Here is a 20,780-nt window from a genome sequence, read left to right as displayed (position 1 = left end):
TTAGTAATATTACCACCATAATAAAACCATGGGTTTATGTAAGGATCAAATGAGACAATATTTTCCAGAGTTTAATACGGTGCCTTACCCAGCTTAAGCAGTTGGTATTATTATTGTGAATAAAGCAAATTCTATTTCAAAACAAGATAATTTTGTTTCTCCACAGTTCTTAAATTCATATCCTAAATAGTTATAGCATTTTACAAGTACGCCAATTGTTTAATAAAAAACTCCAGAAAAATAATGACTATCCAAAGCCTTTTATAGGGATTTGGTTATATGAAATGAACACGTGTTTGGGGACAATATTTCAGCTCCTGGGAGGTTGCTGCTGCATCTGTAGTTCCATATTGAGCTTCACAGAGGACGGACAATCCCAAGCTACTGGGTTGTTCATCCGGGGTTTCCAATTAGTCTTTTAAGAGCATCCCTTCCACCCTAAGGCTCCACCTATGCAAGCTGGAGGTTCACAGCTGCCTGAGTCTTCATCACAGGGCAAACGTGTTGCCTGCATATCTGCAGCTAGACAGATGTGTGTCAGGGATAAGATCCCTCATTCATCCCTCAGAGATGAATGATTGTTTAGTCCATGATGGAAGGCTGTATGTGGTCCCAACACAAAGGACATGAGATGACTGAATAAGCGAAAGTCCTGAGCTCCTGCACCCGCAAGGTGTTCTGTAATGCCCATGCTTCTGCACAAGGTAAGGTCCCCATTCAGTCCAAACCTCGAGTGGGCCAAATGCCACACCAGACACAGGGGCAGGGATGCTGGTGTATCAGAGGCAGCTATGATTCTCGGCTGAATAGAAGCTCTTGGGTAGCATCACTGAGACTTTCCTCTTGGCAACCAGACCGTCCCTACTTTCAGTTCCCCGTGCTGGGGTGCAGCTGACTCCAGCCCTGGCTTCAGTGGGTGATGAATGGTTGTAGGATGGGCTACTGAGCATCATTCTCTGGGATTGGAACTGGTTGTCTCTAGAGCCCGTATAGAGCAGACTGCAGAGAGGTGGATGTGTACACGTTCAGGGCTGCTTACCTTGCGCTGGCCAACCTTATGTGCATCAGGAAAAGGCACCTGATGTATCTGCATTGAGGCATACCCAGCCTACAGGCAGGCCTCTCAGCAATGAGACAGTCCCTTTGTGCAAGTTACATAATTTCCCACCCTTTATATGAGCCCTGCCTGGTTCCAGGATGTACAGACTGGGGAGCAGAGCATGAGTTCATGCCAGCCTCAAATGCTCTCTCCTCCATGTGCTTCGTTACCTAAAACATATTAGTAATCTCATACACTTGTGTGTTTAATGTTTGTGTGAACATGTGTTTGTGTGTGTGTATGAAAAAGAGAGAAAGAAAAGAAAGAGAGGGAGAGAGGAGGCAGATTCCTTAAAGCAGAGTTTGAATACTTGGATCCAGCTCTTCTTGAACTGTGATGTTCTCCTGGATTTTTCAAAATATTTCGTGTGTTGCCTAAGCCAGTTTGAGTTGAGTTTCTGATACTTACATCTGAAAGAGCTGTTACCAAAATGTAATGGATATATAGAGACTGAGCAAGAAATGGAAACAGCCTGTTGGCCCCCAGAGAGCCCAAAAGAGAGGGGACAGAGCAATGCCCCTCACACACTAAAAGAAAGGCCATTTCTGGGGTGGAAGGCATCTTGCACAGAACTTTAAACAGTAAAAGCTGTAATTTTTAAAAAAATACAGACAAAATGAGGTGTGTCTGTAAGGTATGATGAGGACTCAGTATAAGAACAGGTGGCCTGGATATATCACAGAGCAGAGCCAGAGCAGCTGGACCACAGAGAAGAGAACAGATGTAACTGGAAATGGCAAAGGGGCATCTGGGCAGGGCCAGAGCAGAGGCACCTGTTTTCGTCGGCACTTCTGGAGTGATGGGAAATTGGGGAGATTAAATATCAGAATTGCACGATTTGCTGGTGATGGGATGATGAGGTATACTGATGATGCTTGGGTTAGCTTCCAGGGCACTGGGTGACGCTATCTTGTCATGCTGTGAGCACCTGCATCGCCAGTGACCTCTCAGGTTAAGTAAAATGCCCAGCTGGAAAAGTCTTACGCAACCTGTTACTGAGAGCCGTGTGGGCGGGGGCCCTTGAACCTCATTATCTCCACCCTCTTGGAAGGACCTCGCAGAGTGTAATTAGGAGAAGCTGTCCTTGAAGAACATGGCATATTTCACAAGGCTGATTTCTTTCCAGAACTTGGACTTGACTTCTCTGGAAGTGGAGTGGGGCCTTCGTTGGGAAAGTCTACTACACCCCTTAAAAGAAAGCGGGGTGAACACTCCAGACCCCATTATCTCTGGCAAACGGTGATAACACCTGCATTCTTTTAAACATCGGAACGATCTGTCTTAAATATTTAAACACTTGGAAAGTATCCTCATGGATTAGCCTCAAAATGCTGATTTTCTCAAAAATACTTCAATCAACAGTAAAACTCTGTCCCACTTTCTCAAGTACTCTCTGAGCCCCAGTCAGGCCCACTGCTGAAAATAAGCCAGACTGATGTTCCAGGAGGCTGGACCCTTGCCTTATGGGCTCAGAGCCTCTGCCAAGGTTCTTCTGTCCTTCCCCATTAACCTTCAGTTTTTCAAATTTCAGCAGAAATCCACCAGTTACCACAGAGCACATTTCTCCTAGCCATGACCAAATCTTCCAGGCTTTTCCAACCATAAGAAGAGAAATGGTCAAACTCTTGACTAGATGCTGATTTGACAGTTTAGATAAACAACACCCTCTGTCTTGAAATGGAACAAGCGTGATGGGGATATCCCTAAATAAAGGATGCAATCCTAAATGATTCATCTTACTTTTCCCCCAATGGCAGCTGAATTTAGCAGCCATATTGCTAGTCCTGAACGAAGTTGGTGAATTCAAGTAGTAAGGCACTCACATGCGAGGTCCTGTCCAAGGGGCGCAGATAACACGCAAATATAAGCCAGCAGGACACCTATCCCCAAACTGCCTCTCCCCCCACCCCGGCATGTCTGATAAACTGCCCACCTCCTTATGTAGCACAGCCTGGGAGGCTGTGTCGCTAGTCTGTATGTTTCTGGGGTGCACGCTGGGCATCTCACAAATCCCTATTCGTGGGGGCACGTTGTGGGCGCCCAAACAAGCACATATGGAGGGAACTGGATCAGGTTACTTGGCTTAAGTTGATCAGAGCCTATTCTGTTTCCCTTGAACTTGGGGACTACTGTTTCACCATTCGTTCACACCTCGCCTTACCCCAGGCACACCCAATGGTTCCTTATACCCCACTGCTCCTCTCTTTGTAGTACAACATCCTAGTATTGGCCTTATCACCCTGCTTTAATTTCTTTACTCTTGGTCCCTCTACTGAGTGTTAAGAACCTTCAACCAGACGAGTATCATTATCATCTCTGCCTTTCCTACACCTAGCAAGGCTTTGGCACAGAGAAATTGTAAAGTAAAAATATAATTTGTGAAGTTTTAATTCTATTGTTGTGTTCTATTACTAGCAATCATTTTAGAAAATTTTTAGTAATTTTAACATCAATAATACCACCTAAAAATGAACTTCTTAGCCATTCATTAACCACATATGGGACATCTATTCCCTGCCAGCCACTGTCTAGGTGTTCCATACTCACCCTTTAATCTTTACAGGTAGGCAGTATTATCCTGTCTTAAAGATGGGGACCCTGAGGCTCAGACTAGGCTCAGTCCTAGGAAGGGGCAGACCTGAGATTCAAATAAAGATGTCCCTGGCATGACAGCCAGTGTTCTTTACCTGGACTGTACAGAAATCACTCCTAGAGAGAGGTTTTCAACATCTAAATCTACCCTCATCAGTGGCAACCCACTGTCCTTAGGAGAACAAGCCAAACCCCTACAGTGGAGGAAGCCACTCTGCTTGCTCTGGCCCTGCCTCATCTTCATTCACCCTTGTCCCTTCCCAGCTCAGATCATCCCAGTCACTTCCTCTTCTTCCAGTTAACTGATGACATCCAGTGCTTTCCCGACTCAGGAGCTTCACACATTCCCTCCCCTTAGTCAAAACCACTTCCTTAAAATACTTTAGTCCATATTCCTCCTTCTTCAGATTTCAACTTAAAGATCAATTCCTTGGAGAGGGCCTCTGATCTGCCCAAATTAAGCCTTCCCCCTGTTATAATCTCCCATTATACTTGTATTTTCCCTGTCTATTGCTCTTTCCAAGTTATAATGATCTATTTATCTGTGCACTTATTTAACTCTCCTTTAGAGTAAGCTACCCGAGAGTGAGGCCCACGTCTGCTGTGTTTACAATCGTGCCCCTAGCTCCTAGCACAGGATCTGAGGCGCCCAATGGATGAATGAGTAGATAAGTGGATGGAAACACTGCCTATCTCCTCAGCTGCTGACAGTGTGGGTCCAAATCCCATGGCACAGGTCATGAAGGTAGGACTGACTCACTGATGACCAATTATTGGCTTAGCCAATTTAGAATTTAAACCAAACGCTCTTATGATTCTTTATTTCAGGTTCAAGGTAGGTTCTGGTCTACTGTGCAGAGAAGGGAATTGCCTTGTTTCTTACCTGTACATGATCTTTGTACAGAGATGCATATAGCTCCTGTCCTTTTCGTCTGTAGTTCTCGATACATGACATGAAGTCCTGGAAAAGAGACAAAACAAGTCACAACTAATAACAGCTGTGATTTTAGGTAAGAACTTCTCTACTCTGACCAGTTGTCGGGGGAAGTGAGAGTTACAGGATTTGTTGGTCAAATCAATCACAACCTCATGAATACATGTACCACCTATGCTGTTACATTCACATACACACTCACATACATGCTTATGGGTTACTTCCACTTCCAGCTACGACGAACTAGCTTGTAGCAGATAAATCTTCCTCCCAAGAAAAACTAGAAAAGCTAGAATATAATAGATAAATTAAAGTGGAATTCTAAAAATGTTCAAGTAACTCACATTTATGGAATAGTGCACCCAACAATAGTAAAATACACATTTTTCAAGCCCCCACAAAATATATACCAAGACAAACTACATGTTGGACCATAAAATAAATCTCAACGAATTTTTAAAAAATTAAAACCTGCAAAATATGTTCTCTGACCATAAAAGAATCAAACTGAAATCAATAACAGGAAATCTCCAAACACTTGGGAACTAAACAATATACTTCTAAATAATCCATGGATCAAAAAGTAAGTCTCAAGGGAAATTTTAAAAAATACATAGTACAGTATGTTTATAAAATTTGTCACATAGCTAAAACAATACTGAGAGAGAAATATATGTCACCGAATGCATGCATTAGAAAAGAGTTAAATTTTAGAAAATCTGAACAGACCAATAACAAATAGGGAGATTAAATTAGTGATCAAATTCTTCTCAAAAAAGAAAAGCCCAGGACCAGATGGCTTCACAGGAGAATTCTATCAAATGTTCAAAGAAGAATTAATACCAAACCTTCTTAAATTTCCAAAAAATAGAAGAAGAGGGAATACTTCCCAACTCATCATATGAGGCCAGCATCACTCTAATACCAAAGTCAGGCAAAGACACCACAATAAAAGAAAATTTAAGAGCAATATCCCTGATGAACACAGATGCAAAAATCCTCCATAAAATACTGGCAAACAGAATTCAACAGCACATTACAAGAATCATATACCGTGATCAAGTAGGATTTATCCCTGGGATGCAAGGATAGTTCAATGTATGCAAATCAATCAAGGTGATACATCACATTAACAGAACAAAAGAAAAAAAATCATCACAAAGTTCACTATATATATGTTTTATGTATGTATAAAATTCAGCCTTTAAAAAGAAGGAAATTGTGCTGTTTGCAACAACATAGATGAACCTGAAGGACACTATGCTAAGTGAAATAAGTCAGAACATTGCATCTCACTTATATATGGACTCTAAAATAGTCAAATTCATAGAAGTAGAGAGTAGAATGGTGGTTTCCAGGAGCTGGGGAGAGGCAGAAATGGGGATATGTTGATTACAGGATACAGAGCTTCAGTCATGCAAAATAGTGAGTTCTGAAAACCTAATGTACAGCATTGTGACTCTAGTTAACAATATTGTACTATATATTCGAAATTTGTTAAGAAGTTAGGACTTAAGTGGTCTCATCAGAAAATAAAAGGTAACTATGTGAATTACCTTGATTGTGGTGATTATTTCACAATGTATATGTGCATCAAAACATCAAGTTGTGCATCTTAAATATATACAATTTTACCCTAATATAGATGAAAAGATTTTAAATTAAAATATTTTTAAATGATGTAATTTTAAAATGTTTTGTATCATAGAGCCTATCTGAAAAAAAAAAGAGTACAATTTTTAAGTCAATCTAAGATCCCACTCAAGGAACTAGAATAAAAGAGAAAAATAACCCAAAGCAAGCAGAAGTAAGGAAATAATAAAGGTAAGAGCAGAAATCAATGCAATTAAAAACAGAAAAACATGGGGAAAATCATTGAAACAAAACTGGTTCTTTGAAAAGATCGATAAAACTTACAAACCTGCAGAAATACTGACAAAGATAAAAAGAAGACACATATTGCCAATATAAAGAATGAAAGAGAGGCTATCCCTACAGACCCTGCAGACATCAAAAAGATAGCAAGGGAATATTACAAATAACTACATACACATAAATGTAACAACTCAGATTAAATGGACAAATCCTTTCCAAAAACATAAATTACTATATCTCAACCAATATAAATTATATCATTGGAATAGACTATAACAGTTAAGGAAACTGAATTCATAATTTAAATACTCCCCCCAAATAAATTTCCAGGTCCATATGATTTTGCTTGAGGATTTTACAAAATATTTAAGCAAGAATTAACATAAATTTTACAAAATATCTTCTAGAAAATAGAAAAAATTGGTACACTTCCCAATTTGTTTTATGAAGCTAGCAATACCCTTATACTTTTACACCACAACCAGACAAACAGAGTACAGGAAAATAAAGCTATCTTTCATGAATAGAGATGCAAAAATTCTTTTTTTTTTAAACATCTTAATTGGAGTATAATTGCTTTACAATGTTGTGTTAGTTTCTGCTGTAAAACAAAGTGAATCAGCGATACATATACACATATCCTGATACCCCTCCCTCTTGCGTCTCCCTCCCACCCTCACTATCCCACCCCTCTAGGTGGTCATAAAGCACCAAGCTGATCTCCCTATGCTATGCGGCTGCTTCCCACTAGCTATCTATTTTACATTTGGTAGTGTATATATGTTCATGCCACTCTCTCACTTAGTCCCAGCTTACCCTTCTCTCTCCCCGTGTCCTCAAGTCCATTCTCTATGTCTGCGTCTTTACTCCTGTCTTGCCCCTAGGTTCTTCAGAATGAGTATGTGTTTTGCTTTTTTTTTTTTAAGATTCTATAAATATGTATTAGCATACGGTATTTGTTTTTCTCTTTCTGACTTACTTCACTCTGTATGACACTCTCTAGGTCCATCCACCTCACTACAAATAACTCAATTTCATTTCTTTTTATGGCTGAGTAATATTCCATTGTATATATGTGCCACATCTTCTTTATCCATTCATCTGTCAATGGACACTTAGGTTGCTTCCATGTCCTGGCTGTTGTAATAGAGATACAAAAATTCTTAACAAAATATTAGCAAATAGAACCTAGCAATGCATAAAAAGAATTACATACAATGACCAAGTGGGTTTATTCCAGGAACACAAAGCTTGTAAATACCCAAAAAGCAATCAAGATAATCTACCATATTAGTAGGTTAAAGAAGAAAATGACATGATTATATCAACTGATGCAGAATAGCATCTGACAAAATTCCACACTCATTCATAATAAAACTCTCAGAAAACCAGGAATAGAGGGGAACTACCTTAACATAATAAAGATCATCTACAAAACCCCACAGCTAACATGATATTTAATGTGAAACAATAAATGCTTTCTCTCTAAGACTGTAAACAAAGCAAAGATGTCTGCTTTTACTGCTCTCATTCAACAAATCGCTGAAGTTCTTAGATTTTACACCAAAAGCATAAAAGAAAAAAAATGAATTGGATCTCATCAGCATTAAAAACTTTTGTTTCACAAAAACCCACATAAAAATGATGTAATAGAGCTTCCCTGGTGGCGCAGTGGTTGGGAGTCTGCCTGCCGATGCAGGGGACGCGGGTTCGTGCCCCGGTCCGGGAAGATCCCACGTGCCGTGGAGCGGCTGGGCCTGTGAGCCGTGGCCGCTGAGCCTGCGCGTCCAGAGCCTGTGCTCCACAATGGGAGAGGCCACAGTGGTGAGAGGCCCGCATAACGCACAAAAAAAAAAAGAATGAACTGTTGATACATGCAACAACCTGGATGAATCTGAACAGAATTATGCTGAGTAAGAAAAGACAATCCCAAAAGGGCAATATGAGAACTTCTTGTAGTGATGGAAATGTTCCTTGTTGTGATACTGTATTACAGTTTTGCAGGATGATACCACTGTGGGAAACTGGATAAAGGGTACATGGGATCTCTCTGTATTATTTCTTGCCATTGCATGTGAATCTACAATTTCCAAAATAATCATTATATGTAGTCCTCACCACTAGGAACTCATAGGAGAAAAAAAATCTTCACTTAAGAATGTCATTGATGAGGCTCCCCTGGTGGTGCAGTGGTTGAGAATCCACTGCCAATGCAAGGAACATGGGTTCGATCCCTGGTATGGGAAGATCCCACATGCCGTGGAGCAAGTAAGCCCATGTGCCACAACTGGTGAGCCTGTGCTCTAGAGCCTGCGAGCAACAACTACTGAACCCGCGTGCTGCAACTACTGAAGCCTGTGCACCTACAGCCCGGGCTCAACAGGAGAGGCCACCGCAATGAGAAGCCCGTACACCACAATGAAGAGTAGCCCCCGGTCACTGCAACTAGAGAAAGGCTGCGTGCAGCAATGAAGATGCAACGCAGCCAAAAATAAATTTATTTAAAAAATAAATAAAATGGAAAAGTAAAAGGGTCCTGCTACATAGAAGTAAAACTTTGAAAAAAAAAAATGAATGTCATTGATGAAACAGTACAAATGATTAATTTTATGAAATCTCAGTCTTTGAATACAGTCGTTTTTAATAGTCTGTGTGATAAATGGGAAATCTGCGTAAAGCACTTCTGAACACCAAAAACCATGATGGTCATTTCAAGGAAAAGCACTCATATGATTGTTAGAGTTGTGAGCTGAACTAGTTGCTTTTGATCACTTTAATCTGAAAGAATGACTGACAGACAAAACTAGTTATGAAGACTTGGATATCTGGCAGATCTTTTCTTGAAAATGAACAAAGTGAACCTGTCATATCAAATAAAACCACTGACAGTATTTTCTGCCTATGATGAAATTTGGGCTTTCAAATTTCGAATATCAGAATGTTGAAAAGCTTGTACCTGCCTCTGTGAGCCTGACAGTTTCTCAGTAGATAAATATTTTTCTGATAAAACTGGTGGTATATGAATATGATCTTTCCATATTGCATAATGAAACATGTCAACATTTGGGAGATCTCGTAACTCAGGGAAGCAATATTCTCGTTGTATGTTACTTGCATGCTCCAATGCATGTTACAAATCATGTATGGGTTACAATATCCATTCAAAGTACAAGATAATCAATACATTTTACTGTAACGGAGTACAAAAATTTCACTGATAAAAGTTTCAAGTAACCTTTCAGAAACTACTACTTGTTGAATTTTGGTGTAGTATCAAAGAAGAATATCTATAATTTTCTGAAAATTCTATTAAAATACTCCTTTCTTTTCTAACTACATATCTGTGAAAGACCAGATTTTCTTCATGTATTTCAACCAAAAAATAAATAAAAAAGTATTACAACTGATTGAATAAAGAAGCAGATATGAGAATCCAGTTGTCTTCTAAGCCAGATAGATATTAAAGAATTTGCAGAAATATAGAACAGTACTACTCTTTTCAAAATTTTTTGTTTTGAAAAATCTAGTTATTTATCAAAAATGCTATTTATGCTTATATATAATGGATTTATTACGGCTATCTTAAAATGAATTAATAAATGTCTTACTTTTAAAAATCTGTTTTAATTTCTAACATGATAAATATCAATAGACACAATCGATATAAACAACAGCTCTTTGAAGTCTCAGTAATTTTTAAGAGGGTAAACAGGTCTTGAGACCAAAAAGTCTGAGAACTCTATGAAAATGTTGGTCAACTGCTATGAAAGTGAATGAACTACTACTTCATGAAAAGACACGGATAAATTTCACACAGTTTGGAATGAAATAAGCCAGAAAGAAGAGCATATGATATGTTATTTCACACACATAAAAGTAAAAAGTGGAAAACTGATGTATGATATTAGCTGCCAGGAAACTGGCTACTTTGGGGGTGCTAGAGACTAGAATTGGGCATGGAGTGGGGGGTGCTTCTGGGGAGCCGTGAATGTTGTATTTTTTAATCTGGGTAGGGGTCACATGTTCATGCCACTAAAATTCTTAAATTTGTATATTTATGACTGGAACACTTTTATTCTATGTGTGCTAATACTTCAATAAAATAAAAAAGTATTTACCAGCAAAGACTCAAAACAATGGAAACAATATAATTTTTAAAACCCCAGTTACTGTTTTGGAGTAGTGGGAATAGGGTGATTTCTTTCCTTCTTCTTCTTTTTTTTGTTTACAAAATTTTCCTTAATATTGCTGTTACACGTTTATACACATTTACAAGTAACAATCATTATGAGCAGTGCAAGTGACATAAAATGCTGACAAACTTGACTAATTTTACATCTCATTTTACATCTAAGGCAAAAGCCCAGTCTTTTTTCTAATATGATGCTTTGGAGATGTGCGGCAGGAGAAGAGAACTTGTGGGGGAACTTGGACACAAAGCAGCCCCTGTCAAACAACGAATGTGCTACCTCACCGAAGAACAGGCCTGGTATGGATCATCCCAGGGGGTTAAGTGGGGGGAGTTTCAGGCAGGGACACTCCGGCAAGATATATGAAAAGATATTCAAACTTTCATGCTGTTCTGAGCGCTGCTAAATCAGAGTGTTTCACATAGAATCAAAAAGTCCAGACAGCTTGGTTCCCGGCCCTTACCAGCCACATTCCATGGGCAAATCACTTATTTCCAATTTAATTTATCATCTATAAAATGAAGGTAATAGTACCTCCTCTGTCTAGTCCAAAGAGATATTATAGAGATAAGATGAGACAGTAAAATGAAACTTCATAAAAGGGTCACCCAGAGACTATTTGGGTGTAAGTCATGGGTAAGATCAGTTGAAAATTTTGACCTAGATGGTCTCTTCTGAATTAAGTTATAGAAAATGCTATATGATTTCAGTTATATATCATATTTACTCTTCAAATAAATACCCTATCGACAATAGCTGCAGCCCAGTGTTGTTTACACCCTTGCTCAGATATTCCATGTCTACCCTCAAATTTTCCCTCTGTTGTTAAGTTCAACCAACAGTCATTGTCCACCTACCATTTTCCAGGCCCTGCAGTACAAAGACGAGCCCCATATCTGCTTTTGTGGCGTCCAGTGGAAGAGCATATAATTATGTGCCGACATGGCCAATGTTGAGACAGAGCTATGTTTGGGACATGGTGACAGAGGTCACAGTCAGCACAAAGAAGAGGAGACCACGGTGTTCAGTGAAGGCTCCCTGGTTGAGATGCTGCTTTAGCTGAATCTCGAATGAGAGGTTTTAACTAGAAGCCTGATGTGGTCCCATTAGCATTTTTGCTAACTGGCTCTGGTAGCAATTTGAAGGATGGATTTAATGAAGACAAGACTAAAAGTAGGGAACTCCCTTAGGACACTATCATGACAGCACAAGTGAGGGCTCACAGGGTGGAATGGGTCATGTAGAGGAGTCAAATTCAAGAACAACATGGAAAATAAAATTGGGATAAACTGGTGACTGTATGAGAGGGTAAGAATTCCTCTAAAATTTCTAGTTTGCCTAATGGAACAAATTAAATTAGATAAACTAAGAAAAATTAATAGATATCACAAAAACAAGAGAAAGAGCAAGTTTGAGCGATATGAGGACATGTTGAATTTGAAGCACCAGTGGTACAGCTGGACATCCCTAGAAGAAAGCTCAAGTGAGAGTTCCAAGTTCTATATAGATCTGTGAGCCACCAGCAATCAAATGATAAATAAACCCGGAGAGATGATAAGATGCCTCATGGAGAGTACGTGCAGAGAGGAGCTTGATGAGTCAAGGTCAGAAACCGGGAACACTTGCAAAGTTTAGGATAGGAGAAGAAAGGTTAGAAAAGTTTAAGGAAAATCAGAAAGAGAAATGTCATAGAAACCCAGGGCTGTTTAACCACAGTGAGTGCATCAGAGAAGCCCTGTAGGATGAAGCCTGAAAATGTCTTGGATTTGTCTACAGAAATTGGTCTTTGGTAATTTCTACAAGTTATTTCAGAGGAATGATTAGACGGCAGCGAGTCAACCAGAAATTTGGAGATAAGGAAATGGAGACGATGAATACTGCCAACTCATTTAAGAAACCTGAATCTGAAGAAGAGAAAAAAAGAGGTGGGAGTAGGGCCATGCAATGTAAGAGGAAGGATACAACGCAAGTGTATTGCTAGGCTGTGGGGAGCTTGGCAGTAGATGGGAGAAAGTTGAAAAGCAAAGGGAAGAGGAAGGTGGCACAGGTTCCTTGGGATAAGAGAAGACAGGATGGAATCAGCAGCCCATGTAGAGGCTGACCTGAGCCATGAGGAAGGGCTCATGCTTGGAAGCTGGATGGAAGGACTTGAGGATGGGTGCACATGTGGATGAGTGTGTGAGCGGAACACTAGAGAGTGAGGTGCTTCACACTTGATGGCTTCCAGTTCCAGGGTAGAGTAAAGGGGAAGATGGCTCTGCTTCCCCTGATCGCTGAGCAGGGGTGAAGTCTTGGAATAGTGGATTAGGAGGATGAGAGAGGGACCTGACCAGGGACCTAACCTGATGAGTTATATAAAAGTGTTGATAGTCTAAGTTTTTGTTATCCCTTGGTCCGTTCTCTCAACATTACATCCAGTAAACTAATTTGCACATAGCACTTCACAGCTGACAAAGGAGTTTCCATTTGCATTATCACATTTAATATTTAGCCACCTGACAAACCTGTATTATTATTATCCCCATTTTACGGAAGAGGAAGCTGAGGACAAGTGAGATGAGTGACTCCAACAATACGGGAGTTGGCAGTGCTGGAAGATGACTTCTTGGATTCTGCCATCACGTGAGTCTCTCCCACGTGGTTTCCACCCTGTGTGTTGCCACAGTGCTAAGCAAACATTACTTTGCAATCGCTCTTGAGACCTTTCATGCCCTGAAAAGTTGTCACACTCTAGATGTGGAGACGAGGAGGGCGGTTCAAGGGCAGAGGCCCATCTGCCTGGGAAGCAGTGAATATGGCACATGGATGGGAGACAAATTCAGAGCAAAGCTCTGCATTGATTATTGGAGCAAAATAGCCTTTGCTTAGCAACTGCCTGTGTGTTAAAGAGTTTGAGAACCTCTGAAGTAGGACCAAGGGCCTCAGAAGGCCGTGTGGAGATTTGAGAGGGAAAGCAGATCTGGTTTAAAGAGCCTCTGCCTTGCTGTCTCAGTGCCTCCTTAAGGAAGGATTTGGCTACAGAACACAGATCAGATCTTGGAATGGGGAACAAGGCACAGCCTACCTGGAGGGTGTCACCTTTAAGTGAGCTGACCTCAGCTTGATGGTGCCCAGCTTTGCCAGGGGCACGCCTGGGGCTGGCCAGCTGCTGGTGACCCTCCTGCCCAAGCTCTCCCACAGGAAGTGCCTGCTGTCACTGATGACAGTCATTACATTGTTTGTTTAAAGCATCATTAGTCCTATAATTACAATTGTATGGCCTAGCCAGAAAGGAGAAAGACCAATATCTAAACACAGCCTCTCAGATCCTGCTTGGAAACTTAGTACCAACATTACAGTTGTAGGTCCTGGACTCTCCAGCCAAGCACGGCATGTGTCGGGTCTGGAACTAATCTCAGTAGTAAGAAATGCCACTGTATCTACCATGTGCTGACACATATGCATGTCATTTTAATCCTTTGTCTCACAATTTTCACTGCTAGTCACTTACACTAAGGAAATCATAAGATATATGCACAAATATTCACTGGACAGTATTTTCCACCATCTTATTTATAGCAGCATAAAATGAAACAATGTAAGTATCAACACGTGGAGGGATGGTTCATCCTTACTGTAGAGCATTATGCAGCCACCACAAATTATGCTCACAAAGGGCCACCACTAGCCCATACAGCACCTTTGTGTCCCCTTTGGGCAGATGCCATCCTGGACCTGCTCGGATAACTTGAATAGTGGGACAAAGGCTGGATTTCAGCTTCTTTTTGCCACGCTGGCCAGATGCCCTCGTGCATAACCTACACAACTGTTCACGGCAGTCCTGGTGTCAAAAAAGTTTTGATGATATGGAACCAGGTTTTTTTTTTTTTTTTTTTTTTTTTTTTTTTGCCGTACGTGGGCCTCTCTCTGTTGTGGCCTTCCCCGTTGCGGAGCACAGGCTCCGGACGCGCAGGCTCAGCGGCCATGACTCACGGGCCCAGCCGCTCCGCGGCATGTGGGATCCTCCCGGACCGGGGCAAGAACCCGCATCCCCTGCATCGGCAGGCGGACTCTCAACCACTGCGCCACCAGGGAAGCCCTGGAACCAGGTTTTTGATGTACTGAGATTTTTTTTAAAAGAGGTTAGAAAACAATATGCTACCAATAACAACAATTAAATGTGCATCGATTTTGCATGGAAAAGAAAAACTGAAAAAAAAATATAGGGCTTTGGTCGTTAGTGCTGTTTGCCAAATATTTCCAGTTCTCTCCTCCTGTAGCTACATGGCATGATTCACCCTTCCTGCCACCTTTGAGCCATAGGTGAGGCCAGGGAGAGGTGTGCCGAAACTTTAAGGGCTCATGCTCTGTTTGCTAAGCTCTTTTTTAATTGCCATGGCAGTGCTCAAAGTTCTAGACAACGGCTACTCCATGAGCTGGTATCACTGGGCGAGGTTAAGGCACAGAAGACTCCCAACCAACTCACAATGCACGTGTAGCACAGGTGAGAAATAAACCTTTGCTATTTTAGGGCAATTAGTTTTGGGGGTGTTTGTTACTGTAACATAACTTTTCCTGAATAATACACACACCAAAAATGTCAGGAAGGGTTATAGTGAAATTGCATTAAAATACATAAAATTCATTTGGATTCATATTTGTGATCTGTGAAAAAAGATCAACAGAGCTAAGTGAAAGCAAGTGTGAGATCAATTAAATACTATGAGCAAAAAGCTCAAACAATTTGAGCAACAAGATAAATAACAGGCTTAATGGATTATAGCCCAAATTATAAAATAAATACACTGCTCACCTCTCCTCCACCAGTGCAGGCTGAGAGGATGAGGGATTGGATTAACAGTGTCATGCAGTTGGCTGGCAGTGAGCAACTGAGGAAACCATGTCTGTGCGAGCCCTTTGTCATGATCATGTAACTGGTAATTATCAAAAATACTCTTCTCTTTCCCAGCACGCCTCCTCAGGGCCCTAGGGCAGAGCACAAAGCCTGCAGAGGCAGTGCTCCACATTACAGCGGCTGGGTTCCCCGCCTGAAGCCCCCCCTAGAATAAGCTCCTCAAGGACAATGTCCATCCCTGTTCTCAAGGGTCTGGCAAATGGAGACAACAATAGACGAAAGTTTGAGAGACTGAAATGAAGCTCATAGATTTTGGCACTCCTCTGAGCTAAATTCTCTGCAGCTGGTCACTTCCTGCCCAGAGTAAAACACTGCTGATGGTCAGATATAGGGCCAGGTGATAAGATTTCTGGGTCTGCAAAGAACAAAGGTCAGGAGCTGGGCAGTTCTGGCCTTCACTTCCACTGCCACGTTTAAACCCGTCTGAAATTCAATGTTTTCCTGGTTGTGAAACATTCAATAAACAGATCACATATGCGATTTTTCTATTATGCCTTCTCTACATAAGGTTGATATATCTGCCTTCAAATATAAGTTCTTACTGGAGACCTGGCTTTAGTTAAAGGATAGAAGCAGTTAATGAGAAAACAATGAAATGCTTTCCCTGTTTGTTGGTAAATCTTGTATAATACCTACACGTGCACCCGTAAAAGGTTAGCAGTTCGTTATGAAGGTAAACAGGAACTAAGGGACAGAACGGCCTGGGTCTGCATCAAGCCATAGTCAAGGTGTCTTTGGAACATATCTATTTGGACGACTCAGGCCAGGAAATGCTCTTTTCTCCAAGTGCCCAGATAATTGCACTTTTCTCTACTGTGGAGATATAGCCCCTGGATTCTTAATAAATGTCAAGCAATACCAGAGTAATAACCATATTTCCAGCAATAATGACAAACAACTGGTGCTTGGAGTGGGTGAAGAGGGACCAGATCACCACAGTGCAATTCATCTCTTGTTAAATTCACTCACATATTAATTTCTAAGATGAACAGTGGTTTCTAATTTGTCTTTTTTGAACTGTGCTGTTTTTATTAAATTCAATTGTCATGAGACTGACTACTTTTTAAAAAAGACACTCCCGTGTAGCAAAGGACAAAAGCTTTGGAACTGCAGGTACCAGACCTCCTCAAAGAAGCCAGCTTCCCTCCTCTTTTTCTCCTTCTTGGGCATCAGAGCCTCTGTGAGACTCAGACAGATGGGAAGCATCACCACACTGACCTTTCCTGAACTCAGCCACGTCTCCTCAAGTTTCCGTTATCGTCTTCCTTAGAGGTGAGGCTCATGGAGACACAGACCTCCTCGGGCAGGAGCAGAAGTTTAGGAATTACTTATGAGAAGGGGTCTGGATGAGAGATGAATGTGAGGATCTACGTTGGAGGACTGCAATGCATGGCAACATTTTCCCCTGAACACATTTTGAGACTTGAGGTTGCTGTTACCAACTGACTCGTGTTCCCCGCAAATTCATATGTTGAAGCCCCAACTCCTAGTACCTCAGAGTATGACTGTATTTTAGAGATAGGGCCTTTAAAAAGGTAATTAAACTAAACAAGGCTGTTAGAGTGTGCACTAATCGAATCTAGTCAGTGTTCTCATGGGAAGAGGAAAAGATCCTAGGGATGCTCTCGTGGAGAAGATGGCCACTGACAAGCCACGGAGAAGCCAAACCTGCAGACACCTTGATCTAAGATTGCCAGCCTCCAGAACTGTGAGAAAATAAATATCTGTTGGTGAAGCCCCTAGTCTGTGGTATTTTGCTAAGGCAACGCTGGCAAACTAACTCAGCCTCCTTGACTCCAAATGATGTCTAGCACTGAGAAAGCCTGGACACTGAAACTGGCATTTCAAGTAGAGATAACAAATGGGGGCTGGAGCTTATGGGGAGGGTTCCTTCCTGAGGCTGTAAGGAGAGAGACAAGGCCACTTTGGCCAGGAGCAGCACGTCGCTGTCCACGACTGGAGCAGAACCCTTGGCTTGAGTCACTGGGTGCTATCTGGGCCCACACTGGGATCTTCCGGAGGGCAACCGTGACCACATCCCTGTGCTCCAGGATGCTGCACACACCTGCTCACCTCGGCTCCCTTGGGAGTCACACTGGGACTTGTCAGTAGGTGCCCACTGTTGGGCTGAATGTGACTCACAGGTAACATAATCAACACCAGCCCTTCCCTCTCCCTTAGGCTTGTCCTGCATAGATATGGCCACTGTAAATTAAAAAGTTAACTGTAGCCACAGGGGCCATGGCCAGGCAGGAAAGGGCTTTCAGAAGGGACAGTGTTTTTAAAGTACAGGAGAAGCAGTTGGTCTGATGGGAGGGGGAGGCTCTTCCAAGCAGATGGGACCACATTTGCCCAAGGGTAGAGATGGGAGAAGACAGGGTACATTGCGATAAAATATGGAAGTGGGCCCATTTGGAGCAAACACTGTGCAAGATTGTCACAGGAGAGAAACTAAGAAAAACAGTGAGAGTCAGGCTCCCTGCACTGTGGTCGTGGGTCTGAGTCCTCTTCTGGACAGTGTAGGAACAAATAATGGTTTTTAATCAGGGACATGACATGATCAGATCTGATCTTTAAAAACTCACAATGGGGGTGGCTTGAAGGGGTGATGAGGCAGAGTAAGCTGCTGGGAGGGACCATCTGCTTTGTTCTCCCTATGTCCCTGCTCTCAAGCACTTCTGCTCCCTGGCAGAAGCATAATTGATGGGTGAGGAATAAATATATGAACTCTCTTACCTACCACTCCACAATGGCAGCCAAGAAGCTCACGCGTGGTGTAGATGTTTGACTGTAAATCTTTATGGACTGCATATTTATGATCTTATTTCCCCAGGAATTGACTTTCTTCTTTTAATTTTATTTTTCTTGATCTCATTTCTTTATTTTATTGCATGCATCTCATCTGGATATCATAAATCCTCTGGGGATTGAGTCAGACTATAAATAAATACATGGGATTAACATAAACTGGATATAATACTCCAGTAATACCAAGGCAGCAGCTGACCCACAAGGCTGTCCCTTTACACCTGGAGGGGCCCCTCCCTCACCACCAATCTTCCTTCACATCCTTCCTGCTCCTTCTCCTCCTCCTCCTCCTCCTCCAAGTCTCAGCTCAAGCTCAGCTTGTTAACATTTTAATTATTTCACCTACCTAGAAGGTGGGGGTCGCAGGTCAGGGACTTGTGCCTTTTTCTGTCAGTATCCCCTGGCCTTAAGCCAAGGGCCTGGGATGTGGTAGGAAGTCAGTGAGTGTGCACAGAATGTCCAGAGCAGGACTGGGTGTTTAGTAGATGAGAGCGGGGTGGGGGTCGAGATACGTATGCAGATGGAGTCACAGACATAGATGTATTTTCTGATGCCCTAGGCAGTGGTCCCCAACCTTTTTGGCACCAGGGACCGGTTTTGTGGAAGACAGTTTTTCCACGGACCGGGGTGGTGGGGGATGGTTCAGGCCGTAATGTGAACGATGGGCAGCCGCCCACCACTCACCTCCTGCCGTGCAGCCCGCAGGCCTGGGGGTTGGGGACCCCTGCCCTAGAGAACTGGAATGGCTCTTGACAACTGACCCCTGCTGCTCTCCTCCTGGACCACTCCGTGTTTGATCTCTGTGCTCCAATTATAAGGATATCCCTCTGTTCTCAAATGTACGAACTCCCTCCCACCATTGATCCCTGGCCCTAGCCGAGTCCTTTTCGGGAGTTTTCATTCCCCAGGTGCCCAATGGCTACTCTTCCCTCTCAGCTTTATTATCACTTCCAACCTATGGCAATCACAAGTCAGTCTCCAGCGTATCATCTATTGCCTTCAGATTACGTCACAGTAGCTAATATTTTCTCATCTATTCCCTTTTGCTTACAGTCTATTTCCCTAAACTGAGAGCAGATGCCTCATCTGTTCCCCAACCCATACAGCAGATCCCAGACGTAGAAGTCCATGAGTCAGGAACCATTTACAAGAAACTGAGTTATTTGTAGTGAGGTGGATGGACCTAGAGACTGTCATACAGAGTGAAGTAAGTCAGAAAGAGAAAAACAAATACCGTATACTAACACATATATATGGAATCTAAAAAAAAAAAAAAATGGTCAGAAGAACCTAGGGGCAAGACGGGAATAAAGACGCAGACCTACTAGAGAATGGACTTGAGGATACGGGGAGGAGGAAGGGTAAGTTGGGACAAAGTGAGAGAGTGGCATGGACATATACACACTACCAACGTAAAATAGATAGCTAGTGGGAAGCAGCCGCATAGCACAGGGAGATCAGCTTGGTGCTTTACGACCACCTAGAGGGGTGGGAGGGAGGGAGATGCAAGAGGGAAGAGATATGAGGACATATGTATATGTATAACTGATTCACTTTGTTATAAAGCAGAAACTAACACACCATTGTAAAGCAATTAAACTCCAATAAAGATGTTTTAAAAAAAAAAAAGAATTGATCGGACACTCAAGGCTCAGCTACTCCTTCTATCACTCCTAATTGTACTAGTAGATACACTAGCACCCAAGGACCCATGAGCGGCCTCCCAGGCCCCCAGGCCTGGACTGCCACACTCTCTTTGGCTGTCTTCACTCTTTCCTCCAGGTTCAGGCCCTCCTCCCTTCTGTGCCAGGCGTAGAGCCAAGTTTGCACCAACCCCCACTGACAACAGTGGAGAGAAGAAAATTTCAGAACTTCCTGTTCTGAGACTTTGAAAGACTTTTTTAATTAACCAAAATGGTTTCTCATAATAGATGGGTCCCAGGGCGAGAACACGACTGTAACTTACGCGGCAGGCGCCTCACGGAGGATCTGGGAGTGAGGACCTAGGGGCTGTGAATGGCAGCAGTGCCTTGGGAGGGCCCCAGACTGATTCTCCACTCTAGGACCATGTGCCATTTTATCATTTATATAGCTTGGGACATTTCTGTCTTGTGAACTCTAAAGCGTTTTTCCATCGATGGATACGTTTAAGTTTTAAATATTCAAATTTAGAGAAATAAACAATCAAAAAATGTGTTTTCCCTAGCCATAAGTCACAATTTTTAAAAACTGAAAGCCTTTCCTGGAACGATGATACCATACCCAACCACAACATTAGTTTTTGGAATGCGGTTATACCTCACATTAGGAAATCTAATCTATAAAAACCTGAACCTCAAAATAGATACCTGGACATAATAGGCCTTCAAAGTAAAGGACTGTATTCAG

The 20,780-nt window shown here is 42.0% G+C and overlaps 1 protein-coding gene across 6 annotated transcripts in view; it reads right to left on the bottom strand.

Annotated features, from left to right (window-relative positions):
- WDFY4 (WDFY family member 4) overlaps nt 1–20,780 on the bottom strand; it is a 277,338-nt gene that overhangs the window by 100,472 nt on the left and 156,086 nt on the right. For all 6 annotated transcript variants that reach the window (XR_004346205.1, XM_032608330.1, XM_032608326.1 and 3 more), the window contains one exon: nt 4,575–4,652. Coding sequence is in view for 5 of the 6 variants with exons in the window: in XM_032608330.1 (XP_032464221.1) it covers nt 4,575–4,652 (78 nt within the window). In the remaining variant the exon portion in view is untranslated. The remainder of the gene's footprint in view (nt 1–4,574; nt 4,653–20,780) is intronic.

Source organism: Phocoena sinus, chromosome 16 (assembly GCF_008692025.1).
Source record: "Phocoena sinus isolate mPhoSin1 chromosome 16, mPhoSin1.pri, whole genome shotgun sequence".
Lineage (NCBI taxonomy): Eukaryota > Metazoa > Chordata > Mammalia > Artiodactyla > Phocoenidae > Phocoena > Phocoena sinus.
This window is presented reverse-complemented; position numbering and strand designations above follow the sequence as displayed.